This window comes from Musa acuminata, chromosome BXJ1-6, assembly GCF_036884655.1.
Source record: "Musa acuminata AAA Group cultivar baxijiao chromosome BXJ1-6, Cavendish_Baxijiao_AAA, whole genome shotgun sequence".
NCBI lineage: Eukaryota > Viridiplantae > Streptophyta > Magnoliopsida > Zingiberales > Musaceae > Musa > Musa acuminata.
This window is the reverse complement of record NC_088332.1, coordinates 6,879,491-6,905,560: the sequence shown is the minus strand read 5'-3', so window position 1 is coordinate 6,905,560 and position 26,070 is coordinate 6,879,491. Positions and strand designations below refer to the sequence as shown.

The 26,070-nt window shown below is 42.0% G+C and overlaps 2 protein-coding genes and 2 long non-coding RNA genes across 9 annotated transcripts; 3 read left to right on the top strand and 1 right to left on the bottom strand.

Moving 5' to 3' along the window:
* The first annotated feature begins 675 nt into the window (after positions 1-675).
* On the top strand, positions 676-3,860 carry LOC135675927 (uncharacterized). Its single transcript, XR_010514062.1, has 4 exons — positions 676-1,187; positions 1,546-1,678; positions 2,648-2,732; positions 3,352-3,860. It is a non-coding gene; the product is annotated as an uncharacterized LOC135675927 (long non-coding RNA).
* A 2,731-nt stretch (positions 3,861-6,591) lies between these two features.
* On the top strand, positions 6,592-9,489 carry LOC103987180 (BEL1-like homeodomain protein 1). The gene is made up of 4 exons (XM_009405406.3): positions 6,592-8,046; positions 8,134-8,483; positions 8,560-8,620; positions 8,716-9,489. Exons 1-4 carry the CDS (start codon positions 7,339-7,341, stop codon positions 9,220-9,222), a joined length of 1,626 nt encoding a protein of 541 aa, XP_009403681.2. The 5' UTR covers positions 6,592-7,338; the 3' UTR covers positions 9,223-9,489.
* Positions 9,490-9,804: 315 nt separating this feature from the next.
* On the bottom strand, positions 9,805-16,580 carry LOC135675926 (transcription factor LHW-like). Its single transcript, XM_065186577.1, has 10 exons — positions 16,275-16,580; positions 15,555-15,758; positions 15,357-15,438; positions 14,215-14,256; positions 14,049-14,108; positions 11,718-13,496; positions 11,500-11,601; positions 10,905-11,045; positions 10,699-10,824; positions 9,805-10,375 (listed from the first exon to the last, which is right to left on the bottom strand). Exons 1-10 carry the CDS (start codon positions 16,370-16,372, stop codon positions 10,217-10,219), a joined length of 2,793 nt encoding a protein of 930 aa, XP_065042649.1. The 5' UTR covers positions 16,373-16,580; the 3' UTR covers positions 9,805-10,216.
* Positions 16,581-19,896: 3,316 nt separating this feature from the next.
* Positions 19,897-25,705, top strand: LOC135675925 (uncharacterized). 6 transcript variants are annotated; one of them, XR_010514060.1, is made up of 3 exons: positions 19,918-21,322; positions 23,325-25,342; positions 25,425-25,705. It is a non-coding gene; the product is annotated as an uncharacterized LOC135675925 (long non-coding RNA). The 6 variants fall into 6 exon arrangements; XR_010514057.1 differs by having other exon boundaries at positions 23,322-25,342; XR_010514061.1 differs by having other exon boundaries at positions 19,919-21,322; positions 24,003-25,342.
* Positions 25,706-26,070: the final 365 nt, after the last annotated feature.

Genomic DNA, 26,070 nt, shown 5'->3' with positions numbered 1-26,070 from the left:
TTTTTATCATCATAATGATTTTTAAATGATACAAATATATATTATATATATGTTGCTTAATAAAAATAATTATATGAAATTAGCAATATTAATTTTTTTCCATGAGATGAGTGACAAATGGATGATATAAGATGTGTGCTAGCTCAGCTAGTAAACACACTGACCATTGATAGCAACTCTCAGGAACATTGTTGACCTCTGAAGAAGGCAGCAGATGATAATAGATTACTTCCATGTCTCAGGTAACTACTGATGACGTGCCAAGATGTTGACCACGGTACGATTCCGAGTACGAATTGTTCGCGGCTTCCTGGTTTGGTTGAACCAACTCGTGGGATGAACACGTGGACCGCATTCTCTCATCTCGACCGTCCGATCGAGATCGCTTTGGATCGGAGTCCCCGAAGTCATTCCCGCCTCACCTCTCGTCGCTCTGATCGAACGGTCCATGATTACGTCGCCGAGGAAGCGGTGTTGTGCATGGCGCCAAGTTTGACGCGCAGTTTTGACTGCCAGAAATATACCGTGATCCTTAGTGAGGCGATGTGGGGCCCAATGGGTCCGACTTGTCCTCCAATTACAGGAGAGGTGACCGAGGGAGTAGGGCGAAGATGATAGGCAAAAGAAGTGCTATTTGCCCGGTGCTTGCGTTCGCATGCGGCTGCTTACAGGTCCGCACGCGGTTCCGATGGACTTACTCGAGCCGTGGACCCGAGCGATGGAGGCGACCGGCGCGCCACCTGCCGCCGAAACAGGCGGGCTCACTCCTAGACCTTCCTCCGCCTCCCCGACGACAATCTCTTCGACACCGATCCCGACATCGACTTCCCCTCGCTCTCAGACGACAACGTCTCCGGCGGCGACGCAGGCGCCGTGGGCGGTGGGCTTTCCGCGGAGCCCGGGATGTCGGATCAGCCTGCGGCCGCGTGTAGGCGTGTCCCCGGGGCCCATCTCCGCATTTTCTCGGTGGGCGCCGCGTTCTTCGATAGCTTGGGATTCCAGGCGGGCACTGTGGCCGGAAGTGGCGGCGGGGCGCAGGAAAGGAAGGGGCCCAATCGGCGGAGCGGCTCGATATGGCCGTTCGATGGGGAGTCGACGCCTCCTCTTTCGGATTACGCGAAGAAGGCCATGACGACGGCCGATAAGCTCGCGGAGTTGGCGTTGATCGATCCCATGAGAGCAAAAAGGCGTGTTCTTTTTTCTCTCTCTCAATTCCTTTGCCCCTTTTTTGTACCTCACAAGAAATGGCCTTTCTTTGCGTTCCACGCTGTTTAATTCGACTTTTTAGTCGATCTATGGATGTTTCGTTACTAATTTCTACATGTTATCGGGGCTTTTTCTCGAACTATGGTTGATTCCAGTAAGATTTACTGGAATGTGATTGTTTTTAGTTCTTTTTAGAAGTTCTTGTAGAAAAAAATATGATCTTGTTATTCCCTAAAATACTATAAAACCATCTGTATTCTTTTTGAGTTTGTGTTTTAGTCTTTTTAGGTTGCATTTATCTACAATTTTAAGATATTTTTTTCTTTTTTCTTGTTATAGGATTCTTTGAAGAGGCAATCCGCTGCTCGTTCGAAGGAGAGGAAGATTCATTTCACAAGTGAACTTGGAATGAAGGGTGCAAACTCTTCAGACAGAGGCAACCACTCTTTCTGGCCTGCTCACACTTCTGCAGGTATGAGCTAGCAGCTAGCTTTTGCAGTTTTGTGGTTTGGAGATGGGCAAAAGTTTTGTGCTGCATATAATTTGTTGATTCTGTGTCACCATAAGCTAAGCTGGATTGGTGTTGCTCTCGGTGATTTCCTTCATGATCGGCTCTGACTTTGCTTGATCTCATTTGGACACAGTACTGTCAGTGACTTTTCTATTGAAAGTATATGCATACTTATCATTTCATTCAGGAATAGTTAGGATTTATTGATTCCGCTTGGATTGAGATATATTCACAATTCTGCATAATTAGAGATTGGAGTTGTAATTTCATCTACTTTGACCAATGGAAACTTTGATCTATTCAATTAAGGTAAATTTGTGTGTTTGGTAATATGCCGATGATGATTTCAGTGGCACTGTAGAGACAACTTGCAGCTAAGAGAATTGAATGCCAAATCTGTTTATGTAAAAAAACATTGAACTTTTACGGAAAAAGAATTGCATAACTGTTAAGTCAAAGATTGTGTAGGTTTTGAAATGTTTGGTTGCAATACATAAAAATAGAACATACTAACCAATCAATATCTTATGCTGTAATGCCCTATGTTTTTCTGGATCTAATTGCATATGATATAGAAGGGATTAAAACATAAAGATAATTTAGGTTTTCCCGTAGCTTATTGTATCACATCCCGTGAGATTTTATCTTGCCCTCTTAAGCCCTCATGACACTATGGATTCCATCCAATGGGAGTTCTCGGGTGGGAAAAGAGATCTCGCACTCGGAATGATACTTAAAGACCAAGATCGCACCAAGGATTATCTCTCTGAATTTTATGATTTTTCATCAAAGTTTTGGGATTATAGAAAACAACATGAATCTTGATCTCTGTTTATATCACATTTCTTGCTGTTTCCACAAGATCAAAACTAAAACACTTTCTTGTTTAATCATTTATTTGATGTTCACAATGATTTAATGCTAATGCAGAGGGACAATACAAATTTGAATGCCGAGAACAGAGAACACAAACTGCGGTTGCAGGCTATGGAGCAACAGGCCCAACTTCGTGATGGTATGTGCCCTAAACACTATCTGATGTTTTTTTCTTTAGGCTTAATTAGTATTCGGCTTTTTATTATTCCATTTCAAGCTTAAGATGTTGACTAACATAAAAGGATTGTAATTACCTAGCTAGATATACCGTTGAATGGGCAGAAGATTACATTGATTCTCTTTAGTAATCTAACTAGATGAAGCATTATCTGCCTGATGACAGTTTGGAGGCTACTGATGCACATCGAATTGAGTTTCCTTGTAGTTGAAAACAAGCAATCCTCTTATAGGGATATACATGCAAAAAATTAATTTCTATTGTGTAAGGCACATAAACCGGTGGTGTCTTTTTGTGATTTGCGCTAACTTATCAACCATCCATGCAAATTCTTTTTATGGACTTGAGACTTTCTAAGAACTATAAAAGGTCAACTGTTGACATAGCACCCGCAATCAGCAATGTGGCATGAGATGCCAAGGGCTTGGTAGCTTGGCTTCCGTCTTTAATACAAGGTTTTCATAGTCACAAAGTTCTTGGCAATCCTCCCTCTTTAATATAAGGTTGTTAGAGGCACAAATCTTAAAGGTTATCTTGGTGGCATTAGGTTACTGATCAATAATCTTCTGTTATTATGCAGCTCCGAATGAAGCTATGAGAGAAGAAGTGCAGCGGCTTAAGATAGCAACTGGACAACTTCCAACCGCAGATGGAAATCCTCTTAACCGAGGGCTTCTGCATCATGCATCAAACTATTACTCTCACCCACAGCAATTACCTCCCCTGAGTGGGCGTCAAGCACAGCATCCGCATCCATCTCAAACGCAAAGTTCTTCGAGTGGTCAGTCACCCAGTGTTCATCCCCCTAATGATCCCATGGACATGTGAGCCCAAGGTCACCAATATGATACAATACATAGCACATTTACAAGCCCGAGTTCTAGATAGATTTGTAGTGATGAGATAAGGTAGACTAAAGGTCATTCATGCTGAATGTAGATTATACTACCTTGTTAAAGAGCTGTTCTCCTTTAGATTATGTCTCTAATTGGTATGTTTCAAGTGAACAGTCTGATGGCTGTCGTTAATTCTGCACAGAGTTGACATGACGATGAATGTGTTCTAGAAATATCATCTTTTATTTTTTAAGCAAGCCTTTGTTTCTGTCGTGGTATGTATGCGATTCGTGTGGACTAGCAGTATCACAAGTAATGTGCTGCGAATCGGTTATTAATATTTAGCCTCAATTCATGGAGTGTAATTATCTTAGTTGGAAACCATTTCTTCCAAAAATTGCAAATTAATTTCTTTTTAGTTAAATATGCTGGTTTAGTATGTCACTCTTTATAGTTTTGCTGTTTGGGACCGAATCAACCACCATGGCATCTCTCACATTTGCTAGCCTTTTGGATGTGAGCATCTTTCGTCAACTACATTAAAAATGATCAAAGATTGCTGCTAACACTCTGTGATATTTCATGCAGAATGAAAATGCAAAACATACTTTGGAATGATGGGAGTTTTCAACCACATCGGATGACAATAGCCACCATCACGATCTTGTTAAAGGTCGAAACAAGGCTGTGAAAGTGTCGTCGGTCTCTGAGAACAACATAAAAAAGGAAGACTTCAATTCCCGGTTTCGATTTCTACCAAATGCCTCCAATGATTCAACCGTCGTTTGGATGTCAGCATATGGAATCTATAGAGTTCATCTTGTTCTCCCATTTCATTCATCTTGTTCTCTCTGCCTAATCCATGCGTTAACATGTTAACATCCATGTACTTTGTATCTCATTTATTATGCTTGGCTCGCTCGGTCAAAGCCAAGAAACGAAGGAGAAGGACGCAGCGGCCGACACAGACACCGACCTGGCTTCTAAATCTCTCGTGTTCATCGCCACCGTCGTCTTCCACATGTTTAAGGTGGCTGATCTCGTCGTGTATGCTGCACGTCTGACGTACCAGTCTCTGTACCCCACGACTCACTCGGTCCCGCCGCTGACGAGCCACCGGGTCCGGGGAGGGGTGGCGGTGCTCCCGTTGGTTAGCCACCTTCCTTGACTTTGCGTTGCAGGGTGGGACACGAGAGAGTCAGTCGTCCCATGTCATGTCATTTGTGACGTGAATGCTGTCACATACTCCAATGGATCCAACTTCGTCTCGTACATATCCAGTGTAAGTAGATAGAACCCTTGTGACATGGATTCCTCCATGATGCTCTTGACGAAAGGAGATCACAAGTAGGACTAGGTTGTTTTCCTTGCTTAGCTTCTTTCGAGTGTCTTCCAGCCTTTGATCTGTCTCGTAGAGATGATCTCAAACATTCGAAGAGAGCTCGACAAATTGGAGGATCTTGAGCTGGTTAATTGTGGAGGATCATGGTGTGTCAAATCCACGAAATGGTCAACCACATATTGTCAACGTAATAGTGAGATATCAGGTCAATTGGCACTGAGATAATAATAACCGAGCATTAAGGTATTGGCCATGACGTCAATCATGTCATCAATATGAGAAGATAGTGGTAATGCACTATGTAAATAATTGCATAATATTCATAATAATTTTATGTCTGTAAGAGTCTATGCTGCTCCCCATCATGAATAAAGATCGATTTCTCCAACACCATCATTCATTGTGTAAAGTTGCTGAGAACGAAAGGTGTACTGACTATTATGGATACTTTTTCTTGTGACTTTGCATTTTTCTCATGAGTCGTGGAAAACATGCGGTGTCATGTAAAGTCTTCTGTAACACAATGGTGAGCTTAAAAGTCTGTGACACCAACAGTGTGGCGAAAGAAGATCCAAATGAGGAAGAGAAGAAGAAGAAGAAGAAGAAGAAGAAGAAGAAGGAGACAAAAGGAGTGGCTGTCGAAGGCCACTAGAAATAAACTATGGAGACGCATCGGAGGAGTTGCGTCTCGAGGACGACTTCGAAGAAGAAAAAGTATCACACAACACACAGTCCAAACACACGTTTCATTGACATTGGGGAGAGAGAGAGATATGCCTTCCTTGATTCTTTTCTCTCTCTCTCTCTCTCTCTTTCTTATTATTCTTTAACCTCCTCACCTATCTCGAGTGACTCGCTCGAGTTCAATAGAAGAATCAGAGAAGACGTTCTTCCATCCACCAACAAATGTAAAAGAAAAGAAAAAAAGTAAAATAGAAATAGTAAGGAAATTTAAAGATAGATAAAAGGTAATATGATAATTTAAATGTTTTCTTTGACAGCGCTAACACAAAAAATGCAGGCCACTTTCATGTCGTGCATGCAGGAGAGTGTGACATTTCATATCCTTTTCCTCGGAGAAATAATTTCAATGGCTAATCGATCAAAAGGTTGCTTCTGATAAGAACAGCTTAACAGAATGATAGAGATTAATGTCGAATTTACTTGCACCATTTCCACTTCCAACACCTCGAGGCATTGTTGACGCAGGGGAGTTCCCTTTTGTTGACTGTTCTGATGATTCTGAGACACGGAAATCTGCTCCATCACATGATGTTTCTGCCACCTCAGTGTCTCTCTCGAACACTACAGTCGATGTGCAGGAAGATGGATGACCTTGATGAACACCATGGCTCGTGCTGTGCCATGGCACGCTCGGAACAAGAGGGCATTGGGTGGGTGGATGCTTTCGAGGGCTTCGGCGTCATCCTTCGCTATCAGAACCAGATGTAGATAAGGTTACACTTGGTAGACTTCCACACGACTTTCGCCTGCATCGAGTCTAGTCTTGCCCAGAAGAAGACAACGTTCTCGCTGTGCTGCTGTCATGGCTGTCGTTGCCGGGCTTGCTTAGCTTTCAATGCCTTTTTATCTTCCAGCATCATCATCCACCCATAAATAATGAACACAACAAGTAGATAGCAGCGAGGAGAAGAAGAAGAAGAAGAATCGAGTACGCAACAAAACAAGTAGAGACAAAGCACCTGCCGACCTTCTCTCTCTCTCTCTCTCTCTCACGGCCTTTAGACAGGTCTTTGTTCCTTGTGGCACTTGTGTCGCTTCTTTCACAGAATTATACTGACGTCTTCGTAGAATGCTATGTCTCTCGATCCCTCTCGTGCTGCTACATCTGATGCCGGGGAGAAGAGGTGGGCCAAATCTTGCCTTTCTTTTCATGAGGGCATCATGATAGCTTAGACTCTGCTTGACGGCTTGTGATGGATACATAGAAGGGAAACTGCATCTGATACAGCTTTCAGATCGAGCGCTGCATGTTGGAGCTTCTAAGAAAGAGGAAGAAAAGCAGAGTCTTTTGGGGAGTTCCGACTCTGCTATCGGGTCATCCCAAGACAGCGAGCAGTCTCTGATTGGCTGCTTCGAGGAGGTGATTCCATCGAAGTTGTGTGTGGTTTCAGTACACAGGTTAAAGGATTAAGAAGCCATGCGTAGTTGCTTGATATGACGGAGTACTTCTTTTACCGAGAGAGCACTTGGGAAGATGGATCGAGTGGTGTCGACTGTTCGACGTGGGCTTCTTCGGTTCACTCGATCAATCGTCCATGTTCTTCCCTTTGCTTTTCTCCATGAGCATTTTGCGTCGACCGAGGCATTCGATCGAGCTACAATCCTAAGCTGATCTCTCTCTCTCTCTCTCTCTCTCTCTCTTTCGATGGCGACGTTCATTCATGGAGCTCCGGAAGTGCAACCGGATGGGCTGCAGACCCTCTTCCTCATGAACCCCGGCTACGCTGGCTACATGGACGCAGCAGCTCCGGCCAACATGGTCCTACTCAACTCCACGATGAATTCATTGAATCCGATCATTCTCGCACAAACAGGCCAGACGAACCAGCAGCAGCAGGACTTCGTCGGAATCCCTCTCCAACCAACAGCGTGGCTCCGTGACTCGGACCGCCCCCTACCGATCCACGCGTCCCATGATGCGTCGGTACTCCCCCGCCTCCATCACAACCTCTGGACGCCGACGCCCACGAGCAACTCCGTCGACGTGGCATCCCAGTTCAATCCCCGGCGGCGAGGACTGTCTCTGAGCCTCTCGCCACATGAGATGGCGATGACTCCGGCGAGCGCCCACGAGGTGAAGTTTGCGGCGTCTGCAGGTGGCGCGAATGGCGTCTCAGGCCGGCGGAGCTTCTTGATGGGTTCCAAGTACTTGAAGGCAGCTCAACAGTTGCTCGACGAGGTGGTCGACGTCGGGAAGGGGATTAAAGACGAGGCAGCGAAGGGGCCTAAGTCGAGGAACACAGAGCAGAAAGGTGAAGAAACCACGAGCACGAAGCAAAGAGCGGATCTGACAACAGCTGAGAGGCAGGAGCTGCAGATGAAGAAGGCCAAGCTCATCAGCATGCTCGAGGAGGTAACTCTTCATTGTCGTCTTCCTGATTGATTCCTCTGCTTTAGCTGACAATTCACTTGTCCTGCTTTCCTTCTCTGAAACTTGAAGGCGGAACAGAGATACAGGAAGTACAACCACCAGATGCAAACCGTGATCGCTTCCTTCGAAGCTGTTGCTGGCCATGGATCTGCAAGAACATACACCGTCCTCGCTCAGCGGACCATATCGAAGCAATTCCGGTGTCTCCGAGACGCCATCGTCGGCCAGATTCGAGCAACCTGCAAGACTTTGGGGGAGGAAGACACCAAGCTGGGGAACTCGAGGCTTCGGTTCATCGATCAGCATCTGAGACAGCAGAGGCAGATGATCCAGCCGAATGCCTGGCGACCTCAGCGAGGCCTCCCTGAACGCTCTGTTTCCGTTCTCCGAGCTTGGCTGTTCGAGCACTTCCTCCACCCGTGAGTGCTCTGGTCGCAGAACTCCTCCCGCGGATTACAAATGTCATTCCGCCTTCTAAATTCTTGTGGATTGCAGATACCCAACGGATTCGGACAAGTTTATGCTGGCCAAGCAAACAGGACTCACGAGGAGTCAGGTAGATCACAAAAGACATCTCTCTCTCTCTCTCTCTCTCTCGTAGGAATGTTTGAGGATTATGATGAAGAATGTGGTGTTCTTTCACGGCCACAGGTCGCGAATTGGTTCATCAATGCGAGAGTGCGCCTATGGAAGCCCATGGTGGAGGAAATTTACCTGGAAGAGACGAAGCACCACGAACAACGCAACGCCGATGAGACTGTAACCAAGATTGACGCCAATGGACGCTCCACATCCAAGTCCAGCACAGGGATGACTGATAGCCTCAAGAACGACGTCAAGCAACCATCTGCAGCAGCACAACCACCACCACCACCACCACCACCATTTGAGCCGAAGCTGGACGCCTTGAGCAACCAAGAGCTGCTGATGAAGTTCATGGACGCGAGGCAGAGGATTGAGGAGCAAGCATACCCGTTGATAGCAGGCAGCAGCAGCCAAGGAGGTGATCATGAGGCCTATCCGACATTTGCTTCGAGGTTCTCAGGCAATGGCGTCTCCCTCACGCTTGGCCTTCAAAACAGTGGAAACCTCTCGCTGTCGGGAGCGCTGCCATCCATTCCATCCAGCGAGAGCGTATGGGCAGGAGGATGGAGATGAGCAGTGAGGCCACAGACTCCTGCAGTTTGTTCAACAATGCAGCATTCATGGCCAGAAATCTCCATGTCATCTCTGTTCCTCAGAGTTGAGTGCTTTAGGAGTTGATCACAGGGTCTCATACTGCATGGAAGCTTGTTATTGGATATGGTGTGTGAGTTAGGAGGTTAGTCCATAAGGTTTAGGAACATAATAGTTAGGGAGCTTACTCATATGAGACACATATCAATCATAGATATGGATGAATCTAATACAGATATATGTTGTATACATGGTGCATTTATGTGTGGATCATAATGTAGATCTATCTATTCTTAAAAGCAAACTCAATGATCATATTTGAGATAAGATTATAGAAAATGTTACAAGAAATCAGTGTAAAGTTGACTCAATAATGCCAATGGAAAGACCATGAAGCAGAATACTGACAGGTGATAAAACCTAATAACACAGAATGCATGGCAGACAACAGGAGGTTTTGTTGAGGTTAATGCTACAAACAATACAAGGATGTGGGACTTCCAATCCATCATTAACAGAAAAAAATAAATAAATAAATAAATAAAAAGGGAGCAAAAATTGTCATATTTCAACCATTCTTCATTCAGTTTTCAATTCTTTGACTTCTTTTGCTTTCCAAACTAGTACAGGAATTTAAAACAATAAGCATACAGAACCCTAATCTCAGAGTCCTGCCCTAGTATTTACATCTTTGGCATTCCAAACAGGTGGGCAAATAAGAGGTGCATACTCGGATAATTATTACAAAGGAAAGAGAATATGCTAAAGCCTTTAGCTTGCTATCAACATTCACAAGAAGTATCAAAATATCAGCCCACATGCCTCCAGATGATGAAGCTGGAATAGCCCTAGACAAAAATGTCGACTCTAGTTGTCTCCCGTATCGATGCTAGAACGCTGGTCGTGGCAAGCGAGCCTCTCCGCGCTCTTAGCCTTTCCAGGTGGAATCATGGAGCATATGACTCACCGAAGACGATCAATTAACCCTTGCAGGGACGTAAGTTTGGTGTAAAATGGCATGCGGAATGTTTATGTTACCACTGACGCTTGGTAGTGCCATACTGCTTCCAGCTGTGGGTTCTAACAATTGTACAAGTGAAAGGAATATTTCCATCCTAGTCACATTCCTGTTTGCCTGTGCGCAAAGCAAGGAACCTTGTTTAAGTGATTGCCACATGATTTACGAATTAAAAGCATTTGGATATAAACTATTAATTTAAAAGTGTTGGTGTTTGTGTGCTCGAAAATGATAGGTGCCACAGTGGCATCATGGTAGGAAAGTAAAAACGTAAACATGAAATAAAATAAAAAAATTCAGTGCAATGTGAACTCAGGTCATGTCTAAGTTGTATGCATGCTCATGGATAATAGCATTGCTGAAGTATGTCTACATGTTACCAGACTAATGGCACGGATTAACAGCAAATTACTTGTAACCTGGAACAGTCATGGAAGTACCTCTACGGCAAAGCGTGCCCAGACCTTATTTTTTCGTGCTTCCATCACCCCTTTCAATATCGTCAATCCCAGTCCTCTGATGAAATCAGCAATCTCCAGAAAGAAACCCCGCTCCTCACAAAGCATCTATGTGAAATGCATCATCAGACTTTCTCTTCCTTGATGTAAAGTGATTAAAAACGAGCAACAAGAGAAACTGTATTTACCTCTACCAGCAGTTGACGAGGTGGGTTCAGATCCTCCACTATGATGGGACATACCATTGGTTGAGTTCCTACCTCAAATGCCCATGTTGCACCACCCTCGAAGTTGTCTTTCAAGAGCAAACCACCCTCCTCACTGCTGATCTGTAGGTACGCCAAATTAATGATACACTTACACAAGGGTATCACAAAGCATGTGACAGCTAAAGGTGTAGCCAAAGATGGAGTTGATAACCACCTTTACCAAAATAAATAAATAAATAACAAATGGTAATTGCCAATGAAATTGCATAACTAGCCCCATACATACCAAATGGAATTACACAAATCTCTAATATTTGCACAATTTAGAAATAGAGTTTTGAATATGCTTCTAGCTATAAGAAAACTATGACCAACATTGAAGTCTTCACTAGTAAAAACACCTTATTTCGTCGTGCAAAAAAACTTGTGCCACAAATGATACACATGCTTTTCAATATTGGTGTTTCTTATTTAGCTTGCAGGCTGCCAAAGAAGGTGCAGCCAATAATTTTTAAGAAGTTTTAAACGAGTCAAGATATACATCAAACAACAAGTTAACAGTCAAATCAGATACCTTGGGTTCTCCAGCAACCTTAAGCTTGTCAGCATGCTTTGATATGCTTTGCAAGAAAAGCATGTGCTTGATGGTCTTTTCCAATAAAGCATCAATGCTACACTGTTCCGATAACAATAACATGAAACGATAAAAATGTTAGCATTTATGTTAAACACCAAAAAAGCATAACTGAGAAGTTAATGCATGCTTGAAGCTTCAAGTAAGAACAAGGTCACCTTTGCCCCACTTGGCACTAGTTCTCGAAGTTCTTTGATACGGTCTTGTATCATTTGTCGATCTTTCGGCCTTGGTCTAGGGCTTTCTCCAGGTCTAAGCCTCTTCCGGTTCAGATTACCTACTTGCACAACCTTCTTACTATTTGAATCTGACACATAATCATATTTAACGTTTCGATAATTTTCAACCCATGGGCTGATCTGAGATTTACAAAGCCCAGTATTCTGAGAGTACTCTCCGTCTTTCACAAAGCTGCACGAAGACTTGTCAAAACTTGAGCATGCAGGCTCTGGTTTCACTTGTACTGCTGGAAAACCAATAATATCATCTTTCCTGTGCTTCGACAAAAATGTTTCACTATGACTGGGAAGTCCAGCATAATGAGAACTATGAATATGTGTTAATGAAGTCTTACAAGAAACACTGTCATCTGAAACCTGCTTGGCACCTGAATTGATCTTTGAGACTACTGCATCCAGTAATTGATCACTGTCATTTAGGAAGAGTAGCCCAGAATAAGAAATCTGATCATTCAATGAATCAAAGACAGGACATGCATCTGAGTCACTTGGGAGCTTAGGTCTGTTGGTACCCAAATTACAAGAATTTGTACTGCTCTTATGCACTAAAAGATCATCCAAAGTTCCAGTTGAGCAACATGATTTACTGTCACAATCCAACATGCAAAGGAGATCATTGCTTGAAGCAAAATCCACAGAAAGTAGTGAAGTGTCATTCTTTAATGTATGCAGAGGTTTGTATCTAGAAGAACCATTGATCTCATAATTAACACTTTTACATCTTTCGTATCTCTGAAGAGTATTTGAATAACAGAGTTTGCTTTCTTGACCAATGTCAGCAAGCATCTCAGAGCAACACATTGGCACATCAGACTCTGAGGAAAAGATACGAGAATCTTGAACAAAATCATCATTTCCTTTTAGCACTTCTTCATTTGATACAGGAAGAGGAACTGTACCGACAGGGTAAGGATGGTCCTTGTTAGAATCATCTAAAATGCCAGGATTTCTGAGTGAATAGCTTCTCTGGTGTAAAATTGGAGGTACCCCGCTTACAGATAACTTAGAACAAGAGCTTGAACATTCAGTCAGGCCACGTGAAATAGAACCAACATGACTAATTTCATCCGCTTTGTTGGATGATTCACCTTTAACATTTAATGGAAAGCCCTTGGTATCTTCAAACGAACTAGATAAGTTGTGACTAGATTCTATCATTCCAACAACTGATGTGAACATGAGCTCTTCTTCCAGGGCTTTTAAACTATTAGACAATAGAATGGAGTTCAAAACAGAAGGATCATTTTGACATTTGGAGCCTGTATCAATTGGCAGTACCTTCCGGGTACACTCTATAACTGGCTTGGAAAACAGGTCCTGAGTACCTTGCACAATAATTTTTCCCAAAGGATGTGCAGTCTTTATCATCTGTTTGCTTGACATCACTTCAGAAGCACTAGGTTGCATTTTTTTATTCAACCGCCATGGTACTGCAGAAAAGGATTCAGCAATAGATTGTGGAGCTGGGGATCTCACCAGCTCAGGGCTGCATCCATCATCAGTAACACACAATATGTTGTCTGCATTAGTACAAGCATTTGTAGACTTGTCACCTAAAACCAAGCCAGATGATGAATATATTGAACGTTTTTCCTTTAGAGTTTTCTGAGTGGTATCAGATGGAAGAGATCCTAATCCACAATTTAACTTCAAAAATAAACCTTTTACATGATTAACGAATGCAATGTTTTCCAGAACCTGCAAGATACAGATACAAAGATCAGAAGCACAGAGAAGAACATTTTTCCAAGCATAGGACACTTCATCTAAATCCATCAGCATAAATCTCATGGGACTATTTGTTCAAGGACAGGAGCAGCCATTCCAGCAGCACATCAGCATCATACTCATTAATGCAACAAAAAGAAAAATGAATCTAACTTCTGTGTGCTAACTCTTTATAATGAAATTCAAGTTCATATGAAATTTTTCACAAAAATAATCTTGTAGCATATGGGACTAACCATCACAGGTCCCATGGAATAGTTTCAACTAGTCTCCAAATATATAGCAAAAATGAGCAAGTATATGTTTCCCAATCAGCAAGGAAGTGCAACCATCCATGAAATTTTATTGATCAGACCCCAAAATTTGTTTTTTCATTTTTTAGTTGTGTCTATTGTTGTCCAGACTCCAGAACAAGAAAATATATACTGCAGTTGGAAACACAGGATGGGCCACTTTTCACAACGATCAATATCTACTCACAGTTATTACATTAAACTTTCAATACAGTGGAAGTCAATATACCATTTCGGTAGAACCTAGTTGTATCACCCCAAATGGAAGCACCGGAACAACGACAACTGTCTGCAATGCAAGCAACTCATCAGTACTTCATATATGATATGACCATAACTAGAATTGTTAGAAGAAGAAAGAAGTGAAAATAAGTTTCAAGAGAAAACTGTCTCACCTGCACGCCTGCTAAAATCTGGCAGTTTATCTCAACAAAGCCCTGGCAGTGGACAATAACATCCATTAGAATGCAAGAATATATTGTTGATCAAAGTGTTTAGTCCAAAACAAGAAATACAAGATTCATTCAGTAAGTGCTTGGGCAAGTAGTGTTATCAGATCAGATGTTTAATATAGGAAAACACATGCAAAAGAATGGGACATACAACAATAAATTAGAAAAGCACATATCTCTGATCAAAGAAACTCATGTCAGATTGATAATAAATTAACATTGGCATACAACAACAACAAGTCGTTATGTCCCAACTATTTGGCATTGTATTAGGATCTTTTCTACCATTGAGTAATGCATAAGACAACCATGGAAAAAAAATAGAAATGAATCCGGTGATTGTCGTTAATCTCCATGGAAACAATAGATGCAAACAACTTATATTGCTTGTAGCATGATATCATGGTTCATTCCCACAGCAAAAATGGCATACCCAATGCACGAGGCTCCTGCGAATATGGGATGTGGGGAGGGTCAATGTAATCTTACCTCTAAATTTAGAGACTATTTATGTCACTCGAACTCTAATCTCCTAGTCTCCCAGGTCGTAAGAGAACAATCTTTTCACTATACCAAGATCCATTTACACAACATCATATGTAGCTTCAAGATTTTATCCGAGGAAGAAAATTAGTTTAAATTGATATCCGTGGACATAGTACACGTCACGACCCGAATCGATGGGATAACTAACCGGTTAACTTCGTTGACTTCATTTACTAAACAACTGGTTCAAAATACTTAAGCTTGATTTAATGAAAGAACACCCATTAGACCTAAGTCAATCCAAATTCCTGTACACTTCCAGTATAAAGCTAAATCAATATATTATAATCTCTCCCACTTAAGGGCTTGAGACCACCGCATATCTATTCCTTAGATGTTAGACAGAAAAAATTCACTGAGCTATAACTAATAGAAAATAGTTTTTAAGTTTTGTATGTTAAACCGCTGACAATATGACCGAGGTACATGGGTAACAACAACTGTGGTCTCGCATTAAGTGTGCATCTTGGAAATCATTTTAAGCTATATGATCTTTTGTTTAAGCTTTAACTAGACAACAAGATTATGAAGAGTTCTACCTCTGGTTTTGAACCAAATTTATCAAGGGAATCTTTACTGATCCACTGATGTTTTCCCATTGAAGCTGCCTGTCCAATTAACCTGAAATGAGAAGTCCATAAAGTAACATAAACAAGAAAAAATAACCCAATGGCAAGTTCCATAAAGAAATTTTCAAAGAAATGTCAAACCAAGAATGACCAGATAAGTCCACACACCCGTCTCCAACAACATGAACCTGTGATGCCATAATCTTATCAACCAGGACACCTATTGCATCATCTGCTTGACAACTTAGCTCCAAAAAATCATGCTTCTTGTTATTTTTAGCCGCAGCCTGTTCCTTTAGTAGCAAATCTGAAACATTCAACCTTGACATACCCAGTTTCTCTTCATAATATCTGTCATCCCAGATCAAATGCCTGCCAAATTTCACAATATTCTCCATAAAACAAAATGTCAAAACATCTAATTTAAAGGTTTAAAGAAAAGATTCAACCAGAACAGCAAGACATCACACTTTTCAAAACCACAGACAAACAACATCCCCACAGAAAGTTATCATCACATGATCCAAGCAAGAGGTGTTATCAAGATCACAATTTTTCACTTGCCCTCTGTCAAAGATATTCCCAAAACCACCGTATAGCTTTCTGTTTTCCAATTAAAATGGAAAGAAAAATCAAAGAAACACGAAATCAAGTAAAAAAAGACACCTCTTTTCATTCCAAGGATAAACAAACAAGCATATATTATCCTTGTCTAACCCATGAGAAGAGAAGTTTGGATAATAGGCCTCCATCAATTAACTCGAGAAACAAACCTAAAGAAGAAATCTTTCGTAATTTACCATCCTTTACCAAGCTCGTCAAATGCGAGTTTAACGAACCCTACTGCCGAACGAAATAAAAAGACAATGATCGAGAGATGAAGCTTACATCCGACTTCCGAAACCGACGGCCCTCCAGAAAACGGCGTACGACCACCCAAACTCAAGGCAGAGTCGCCTCAGCGCCTCTCTCGGCGGCAGCCCCATAGTGAGAACCCCAACCAGCGCACTCGATCGACCAAAAACACCCAACTTTGCCGCCGAATCCAAACAACCAAAAGAGATCTCCGGTTATCAAGAACGACCTAGCTGCGGCGCCAAGAGCCCCACCCCACCTGCAGCCCACCGCCCCTAAAAGAGCTTTGAGAGCACCTTCTCAGAGCGCGAAAAGCGCACGTTGAGAGAGAGAAGAAGCCAACAGTAGCGGAGGCCATCTTCTTTTGAAGACTCGACCGCCATCGTTCCAACTCCACTGGGGCAAAACCGGAAACCCAGGTCACAAATTATACATAAAAAAAATCACACTAGTCGACAACCTACCTACCTTAGTGTCAGAGAACCCTTGGACCCCACATTTGTTGTCCAAAAGAAAAACAGGTACTTAAGGCGAGTAAAGTATTCCAAAGCGGGATTAATCTCCATCAAATGTAGACCGTCGGATCCATTCTAATAATAGAGCCCGCATTTCATCGAATTAACATAGCCACTGCTCCAGTCGTGGGTCGGCCACACATCCAAGCCGTTCACTGGCGCTTGAGATTCGATCAGACGATGATGAACGGTGAGATCGATACGTACTTATCTCGTGCGCGGCTTTGGGGAGATAGATAGAGGCGAGAGCGGAACTTACGAGGGAGCCACTGAGGAGGGCCTTCAAAAGGCATGTCTTTTTCCTGCTTTGAATAATAGGAAGCCATGTAGTCTTTTAATGATGCAGAAGGATGGGGTTAATTATTATTCCGAGTGATGGCTGAGGTGTTGGGAGGAGGACAAAGAAGAAAGGCTGACACACAACCAGTGGCTGTCACCTCCTTTTGCTTAAACTACTGATAAGTTTTAGCTGAAAACAATTTGCCTGTTCTCCTTTTGATGAAGCTTGTGACGCTTCTGTTCTTCTGTTCTTGATTAGTGTTTGTTTAAACCCCCATCCTGATGATGTAAGGTTGAAAGAGCAGTAGCTCTTCTTCTCACGACTCTGTTTACTGATGTCATTACAGTGGCTTCTATCATGAAAAGCTGCCTCCTGAGCCATAGGATCATTCAGGAATTCTGTCATTTTTGAATCAGGGAAGAACGCAAACACGACTGAGTGGCACCGCTGTTGATAGTGGTTTGCGAATAGGATCCAGACACAGCTGGCCACTGAACTCAAGAGTGTGTTTGTGTGGCCATGTAGACCTGTATTCTTCTCCTACCATCTTTGTTTGTCTAATTATGAACATATAATCCTTGTTAAGTTTGAGATGATGTCTACTCTGTCTCTGTACCTGAGTAGGTAAGAGATCTTGCAGTTGAACAGCCACAACACAATAATAGATAAGCTTCAATTGTCTGACCAACGAAGAGGAGGAGATCTGAAACCAAAATAAGGGGAGCTCCAAACCTTCTGATGTCGTAAAAGGTGAAGATTTGATTCTAACTGAGTCAAACCATATCCAGCAATGGCCTTGGAAGGATAGAACAGTTGATGGGCATCAGCTGCGTTAATCCACCAAAAGAACCATCATTTGTGGGAGGTAAGAGATTAAGCATCATGATGGAGATGTCAAGGATGTCAAAAATGCTGAGTTCTTCAGCAAGAGGACACAGAGAAAAATCTTTAAAGAGAAGAGCCAACTAAAAGACATATCTGTATGAGAATCTTGACCTTGGCTTTTACAATTATACACCCTTCCTTTTGATGTGAAGCCAGTCATTTGATGTTTGGCCCACTAGGAATTGGAGAGGTGATATTAGTCACAAGAAAGGCAAGTAGATGGATCCCACTTTCTTTTTAGATTTGTCAGTGAAGTCTCAGCCAAAAGTATCTCTGTTTGATGATGGAGATTGAGATGTGGCTATGTTTTGTCTGGACCTTATCTAAGCTCATTGATCAAAAAAAGAAAGATTAAGAGTATATAAATTCTGAAAATGAAAATGCAATGTTGACTGGAGTTACTGTAGGGTTAAACAATTACAGTAGTTGAGATTAGACAAAGATGAAGCAACTACTACTTTTGTGAGAAGTCTGATTTTGATAAACTTTGATGAATATATAAGGCAAAATAAGCAATCAAGACAAAAAATGCTTGATGGTACAGTGTAACTTTTTCCTCCAGTAAAGTTACATTATTCAGTTCTTACATCTCACTCTGGTTTGTCTGATCTCTTGATTTCAGCAATTTGGCAGATGTTTCTTGTTTGCTTCTACAACTCATTTAGCACATACAAACAAGAAGATAGCCAATCAATTCCTCTTACTTGCTGCATCAGTCTTCCAATCCTACTCCTCTCACTCTCTCTCTCTCTCTCTCTCTCTCTCTCTCTCTGCCAAATAGTAAACCCCCTGTGGCTTATGCCAAATCCTTTGGGACAAGCCACAACAAAACTCCTACAGGGGAGCTTGAGACATGGAGTAGGAAACTTACATGTGCTTGATGGGTAGATGGATCTATTGTGTTTGGATTGACATGGGGAGACTCTAATGGATGAGAATATTTTGATGGCATTGCCCACAAATGGAGGTCCACTTTGACTTGATTGGCAAAATGGGTCTTCTTTTGTGGGCAAATTTTTTGAACCATGCGTGGTCATGGCAAAGCTAAGGATCCTCCTTGATGAGGGTAAAGAGACAACAAGACAAAAAGCTCACCCTACTAAATCACAAGGATCTCTTGATCTGTACTCTGAAATCTAAGTTAGGGACCATCCTGGCTGCCATCAGTCAGGTTTTTTGGCCTAGCTGGACAGAATCACCTATGTGACTTTGTTTCTTCCTGTAAAATGATCTTTTTATTTGGAAAAGCAGCAATATTAGATATTAAAGCTGAATATTAGGCAATGTTGCATCAACTTTGAGCATCAAGAAGACACTTAGTGTAGTCCCTTCAAGCTCAATTCAATGTTCATATGGAATTTAAGTCTTCCTCATCAAATGCTATTCAGTATCTGACCATCAAACATAGATACTCATGAATCATATTGTCTTGCTTGTTGTGGCACTCAAAAGAATCCGCAAATAAAACATGCTACCCAAGTTGAATGCAATCATTCACAATGAGTCCAAAATGTCTTAGTCAACCTTAGCTACTTTCACAACAAAGAGGTCATTTGATTAGGTTGTGACATGGAAACCTAGTGGCTGATCCACTGCCCAGTGGAAAGAGGTTGTAGCTTGAAAGCTTTAGTGAGGACACAGCATGATATGTATCTCCACAGGCTTAGCAGGTTATTGATCAACTCAAACCTTGTTGAAAACTTGGTATCTGAGGACAAAGAACATGTACACATTGGTCTCTTGAATGATCCTTATCCATGAAACAAAGTCATCTGCATGAAGAAGAATTAGAAGAAGAAGAATGGATGTGCCTTGAAATGTAGGAAATCTTCTCCTCCACTAACTCCACCAGTCCATTATATCTTAAAATTTTCAACCAGTTGACTTTTCATTTGGGTCAGAGTCTGGAATTTTGACCTCATCATCACCATGTGCAATGGATCATTTCTCAGAACAGCATCACAGGCAAGGAAGAGCGGCCTACCGGTAACCAGAAACTAGGGAAGCATGACACTAATAGAAGTCATCCCTCAACTATCATTCAGCAATAATTTGCAGGTCAATTGGCAACTATGAGCTGCATCAGGATGCAAATCTTGGCTTCTCGTGTCAGGGAATGTCAAGCAGTTGATCCTGTGATCAAGAAGACAGCTATTGGCGATGGCCAACTTGTATCTGATAACGTTGTTGCTGCTGCCGACTCTTCCTCCTCATCGAGAGAAGTCTCTTGTGGTTGGTAGGAGTGTGAGCACAGTGGAGAATACATGCCTAGCTGTTCCTCACCAATAGTCTTTAAACAAGCATGACAAGAACAAATGGTAGAATTGCTGTAATTGTTTGTCCATCAGAACAGAAGAGAAGAAGGTCTTGAACTTTTTCTTTGAGGAGGAGGAGGAGGGAGAGAATCTATGTATCTATATATATTATTCTTTAATTCTCTTCATCCGTATGCATTTCCTCTGTTCTTCTCCTTCTCCAAGTCTCCACCACCTACCTCTTTCGCACTCTGTGTAACAATGGGGACAGTACTGCGGCCGCCACCGCAGTAGCTGCTGTGGGTGCAGCAAATGCTCCGACTGTTGCGACCGCCGCACGCTCCCCATCGCCGCGTGGGCCGTCGGCGCCTTCGTCCTGGTCGTTCTTCTCATCGTCGTCATCGTATGGCTCGTCCTCCGCCCCACCAAGCCCAGCTTCCACCTCAAGAACACCACCGTCTACAAGTTCAACCTCTCCCTTTCCGACAACATCCTCTCCGCCGTGGCGCAGGCCACCGTTTCCTTCCACAACCCCGACGGCCGCGTCGGCGTCTGCTACGACGGCGGCGACGTCTATGCCACTTACCAGGACCAGCAAATCACCCTACCCCCCCGCCATCCCTCCGGTCTACCATGGCCGCGACGACATCGACGTCTGGTCCCCGGTCGGTCCAAGAATGTCGCGAACCCAACCTGACCCGACCCTCCGGACTCTTTCACTGGGCCGGACCGCCAAACGTGATGCGTGGATCGAGCCAGCCACGGCGACAAAATGGTACAAGCCCAAAGTCTCACCTTCTTCAAAAGCAAATTAAAGTGGGACCCACCTAGAGATTCCGGCGCATGATCCAATCACGGAAGCGGGTAGCCAATGGTGTAAATTTGAGTATTGGTTCTTCTATCCAGCACAACCGTTACCTTTTTCTGCTCCCACTCTCCCTCCACGGCCACATTCGATCGGCTTGAAATTAGGGCTGCAAATCTCGCCTTCTGTTCGTCGACTCCCCCCATGATTTATTTGCTTTTAACGAACAGAGAGAACACTTGAGTGGTTACCAGCGAAGGAAGTCCAATACCTCAAGTTTCGCAGCAATCCGGGAGGAGGAGGCATCGCCGGCCTCATCATCCCTCACCTCTTCAAATTGTGTCAGTGTTTTCCCAATCCATCTCTACGAGATCGTATATAGCTTTTCTTCTCTTTGTAGTATTGGGATACCGATAAATGGGGTGCCCTGCCTCCACTCGTAGGATGAAATGCTTGCTTTTCTTTTCTTGTTCCTTTGGATTTTAGAATATTTAACCTTTTCTTCTTTCTTGCGGTAACAAAAATGATCTTTTCGGATATGTCTCACGTACCACTATGTTCGAAACTTTGTCTTCTATGTTCCAAATTCGCTCATGGGTGACAAATTTAACGCATTTGTGATCCTTCGGTTGGGGTTGAAGACTCTGATGGTTTCTCTTTAGGTTTATTGCTTATTGATTTTTTTGGTTTGAGGCAGATCAAATCCACGGTCTATTTGATGCCCAAGTTCTGGATTTGCTAAATTTAGTGTTATTTTTCATGCTTTTTAAAGGATTTATCTCGTCTCTGTAAATTTGGCTGTTTTCTTGTTGTTTTCGGCTATATATAAATATAAATAAATAAATATATATATATATAAACATGCACTCGAATGAATCCTATAATTACAAGAAATCATTTTTAAGTATGAAACCAACATAGAGACAAGTTTTGATGTATGATTTTCAAATATTTGTTATTAGTTTTATAATTGGAAAGGAAAATCAGTCATTTAAAGTATGGTTTTATCTTTGGTTAAAACAACAACTACTATTTGATAGCAGATGTGATCCACCTTGTATGTATGTATTTGTGTGTGTGTATATTGTGCATCCTGTTATAAAAGAAAAAAAGTTTATATATTATGTTTTACATGTTGAAAATATATGAAAGTTGGAATTATGGTATCCATAACTTTTTCATATAAAGTTTATATGATAAGACTTTAATCATTACTTAATATAAAATACTTGTTATTAGAAAAAAAAATTTTGCCGTTTAACTTGAGTCTGCTGCTATATCAGCAAGTGCTCACTGCCATGTCATTACGCAGACCTGTTGTTGTGTTAGCGAAACCATTTACACAACATGCCACTGCTGCAGTCTATATTGGATCTAAGTGGACCAGCCTTAATTGATCTGGTTCAATCTATTTAACTTGAGTCTGCTGCCATATCAGCAAGTGCCCACTACCGTGTCATCATGCAGACCCCTTGTGTTAGCGAAACCATTTACACAACATGCCACTACTGCAGTCTATATTGGATCAAGTGGATCGACGTTAAGTAGTCTGGTTCCATCCTCCTTATAGCCTAAATCAATGTAAATAAGTTGGAATGGAATAAATTGAACAACATTTAAATCTGTTTGAACTTTAATTCATGTAACTTAAGTCTTACTTGAATTTGGCCTCAAACTGATTGAACTAAATCAATCTCAAATTGATGGAATTCTACTCCTAATGTGGTCGAACTTGGTGGCATTAAGGCTCAACCATGCGGCCCGTCCGAGCTATAGGCCAGCTTCTTGCCTGGACTGGAGACACATCAACAAAAGCATGGCCTAGGTGGGGACCCACTCAGGTCCAGGGTGCTTAGGTTGGGCCGAGCAAGGAGCCGACTTGCAACATTGTTAGGTCAGATCACTGAGTTTGATTGCACTCGGGTTGGATTCCACCAATTTGGGATTGGTTTGGTTCAATCAATTTGAGGTTAGGTTCAAGTCAGACTTAAGTCACATCAATTAAGGTTCGATACAAATTTAAATGGGGTTCAATTGATTCCAGCCTATTATATTAATTTGGGCTGTAAGGCTGACTGGGCTAAACCACTCAAGGTCAGTCCACCTAGATCCAATATAGGCTCCAGTGGCAGCCCACTATGTCAGCTGTCCACGATGACATGATAGTGAATCTACAAGATGATATGGTAGTGGGCTGTTGCAGATGTGGCAATGGATCCAAGTTAAACAGTAACAATTTTTTTGCTAATAACAAGTATCTTATATCACATAATTATGAAAGACCAAACGCATAAACTCTACATAAAAAAAATCAATAATTGTATTTTTTTTCTCTTATAGCAGGAAGCATGATACGATGTGGGTTCTTAAAGTCCATCAAATCATAACACTATACATGTCGAAAGATCCATTTCTCTAAGGAACAGATGAGAATGGACAAAATTGATTGGATTCAGACCTACTCAGCACAGAATGGACTGGGACCTTGGATTTGAAGAACCCAAGAAATCATGCAGTTTGGTACACAAATTTAATGTCCCAGCATACTACCACTGAGTAGAGGGTTCTGCCCACACAGTGTTGGATCATGCCTCTCATGGCTATTCTTGACAACTGGTACTGCTGCAGTCCATATCACCTAACAAGTGGGCATATCATGAATCTAAAAACCGTTGGTCATTCTGGATATTTCTTAGGGATTGTTATTAACTCTTCAATTTAAAGAATAATAGAGTTAAGTATGAGATTACTTGTTACCTTTTGGTTTCATTTTGGTTTCAGAACATGGATATGCCTAGTTGATGCTTTTTAATGTACAAAGTTAACCTGTCGAGTGTTGACGATAGTTGGACACTAACAAATACCTTAAAAGAGGGTTAAGATTAAAGATTTAGAGGATGTCACATCTGTTTCTTCACAGATAGGAATCGATGTTGGTGTGCTTTTTTTCTATCAAAATGATGAGCCTGGTGAGAATTGCATGACAAAATAACTCACTTATTTTTGGTAATAACCTAAAAGGTCACTTGGCATATTTGGTTGCTCGACTTAAAGCTGCTCGGCCATTCCTGACAGTGGTCGATAGTCTTCTCATTTGATGCCACAAGACTGTCGCTAGCAAGGTAAGGCTACGTAACCCTCCGCAATTTTGCACCTATTTTATTGGTTTGGGAGTGCGCCCAATAGTGATCGTGATGATACCTCCAGATTTCTGATAAGAGTTCAATCAGCCTAAGTCACATAGAGTTGTATGAAGATGAGCATGCTGTTCTATGTGATAGGGAAGCTTTAGTTTTAATGGTTTCAGTGAAGAGTTTTATATATTCATGATGCTCAAGTCTTCTTCTGTTAAGTGAACTTTAGTCTTCTTGTTCTGTTTTATGTAAGCTCCTTTTGGTGATGATTTTTGAATGATGCATCAAATGTTTGTCAGTGTTTTTGTCTGCTTAATCTAGCGAGCTTTCCCTTTTAATCACGTAAAAAGGGGATCTAATTGACATCATTTTTTACATTTATGTCTTGCTCTTTTCCTGCTCCAGCAGAATCATAATCTGGTATCTCATAATGAGAAATAAGCCTGCAAGGAAAGAAAATAACAGCCAGGAAATCTTGGTAAGAGTCATGCCTCCACTGAAGCCAGCCTTTGTTATAGATGGTTTGTGACCAAAGATTACATGCTTTTGTCGACAGAAATCCTTATGCCATGAAGCCACCTGGAACTGGACATGGATGATCCATAACTGGAATATATGGTTAACTAGTTTATCATCTTTATCAGTTGATGATGCGAGTAATAACATAGGTGTCTTCCCCTGGTAGTTAAGTGAGTATCAACATTATAGGCTGCAACTTCATTTCTTCTTCTTTTACAGTACATTGGAGGAGGAAGACAATCATATTATTTGAAATGCAGAACACAAGTCAGAAAAGTAATATGTAGGTCCGAAGATGGAATATGTTCTGGTAGAGTCTTTTTGACTACCTTCTTTTTTTCTTTTATTTTCTTGTAAGTGAGAAATATTCTAATTACCTGACTGTTCTCTTTTATAGTAGTGTAACTATATCCAATTGTTTCAACTGTTCTTTAGCTTCTGGTCACCCAACTACTATGGCTCTCATAGCCAGGATCATCATATCATGTTTGCAGTAATTCACTACAGGTAAATATCTTAAACTCTAAAAAGATTTGGTCATCAATTATACTTCTTTTACCAACTTTGCATGTACTCGGGAGTGCCTGCTCTGTCAACAATGTGGATTGCTCAACTGCAATGAAGGACATCAGTACCCCAGCACTGATGTCTCACTTCAAAAGATTGGCATACACTGTAGTATCCCCTGACACAATCTTGTCTAACAAGGTTTGTTGCCAAATAATCCTGTTGGCTGCCAGGAGTTCCTGACTACATTACAAGGGTTGTGATTGGTAGCTTATGGTTGTAGATATTGCTGATTTAAGTTTCGAGGAAGCTGTTCTCCATTCTGAGGCAACAGAGAAGATTCTTGGAGTACGGATCTGTAGGTTATGGTAAGAGAGTCAGTAGTGAGCTCTGGATTTGATTCCACTTGTTGGGTGCTGTCAATGGGGGGGTAATAAGCAAGTTTAGTGAGTGGCACAGAAGACAATGTGATTGCAACTTGTAAACCAATTTGGGAGAGTTTTTAGCTATGACCTCTTCTCTTATTGATCTTATGCAAATATAATCTTCAAATGTTGATGAATAGTGTGTGGTTTGTTCCCATATAATTTAGCATTATCTTCGGGAAACTCAACCAAATGACATGTTTGCCCCCTTTTATTACTATTATTTACTAATTTTTTTTATCCTTGTCCCTATAAATAAATATTATTTTGTTTTCGCCCCCAGATTGTGGAGTCCGACTGAATCACCCTCGAGAAATGTCCGGGGTGACATGGTCTCCTCTCAACGGCCTCTTACATCGTGGGCCCGACTATGTTCCCCAGTGCGATCACGGGTTCGAGAAGCTGCTCCACCCACCCAACCAGCAAAATGGATCCTTGACCGCGCACGCGTCTCTTTGCCAGCAGCGACCGTCCAGATCCGTCCTGGAAGGCTGCGCGGTCACA

What these genes read in the sequence shown, in the direction of transcription:
- LOC103987180 (XM_009405406.3), top strand. Translation starts at nt 7,339, where the DNA reads ATGGCGACGTTCATTCATGGAGCTCCGGAAGTGCAACCGGATGGGCTG. An exon ending in TCATCAGCATGCTCGAGGAG is followed by an intron (nt 8,047 to 8,133) that starts GTAACTCTTCAT and finishes TGAAACTTGAAG; the next exon opens with GCGGAACAGAGATACAGGAA. An exon ending in CAGGACTCACGAGGAGTCAG is followed by an intron (nt 8,621 to 8,715) that starts GTAGATCACAAA and finishes TCACGGCCACAG; the next exon opens with GTCGCGAATTGGTTCATCAA.
- LOC135675926 (XM_065186577.1), bottom strand. Translation starts at nt 16,372, where the DNA reads ATGGGGCTGCCGCCGAGAGAGGCGCTGAGGCGACTCTGCCTTGAGTTT. An exon ending in AATTTGGTTCAAAACCAGAG is followed by an intron (nt 14,257 to 15,356) that starts GTAGAACTCTTC and finishes GTCCACTGCCAG; the next exon opens with GGCTTTGTTGAGATAAACTG. An exon ending in AGATTTTAGCAGGCGTGCAG is followed by an intron (nt 14,109 to 14,214) that starts GTGAGACAGTTT and finishes CTTGCATTGCAG; the next exon opens with ACAGTTGTCGTTGTTCCGGT.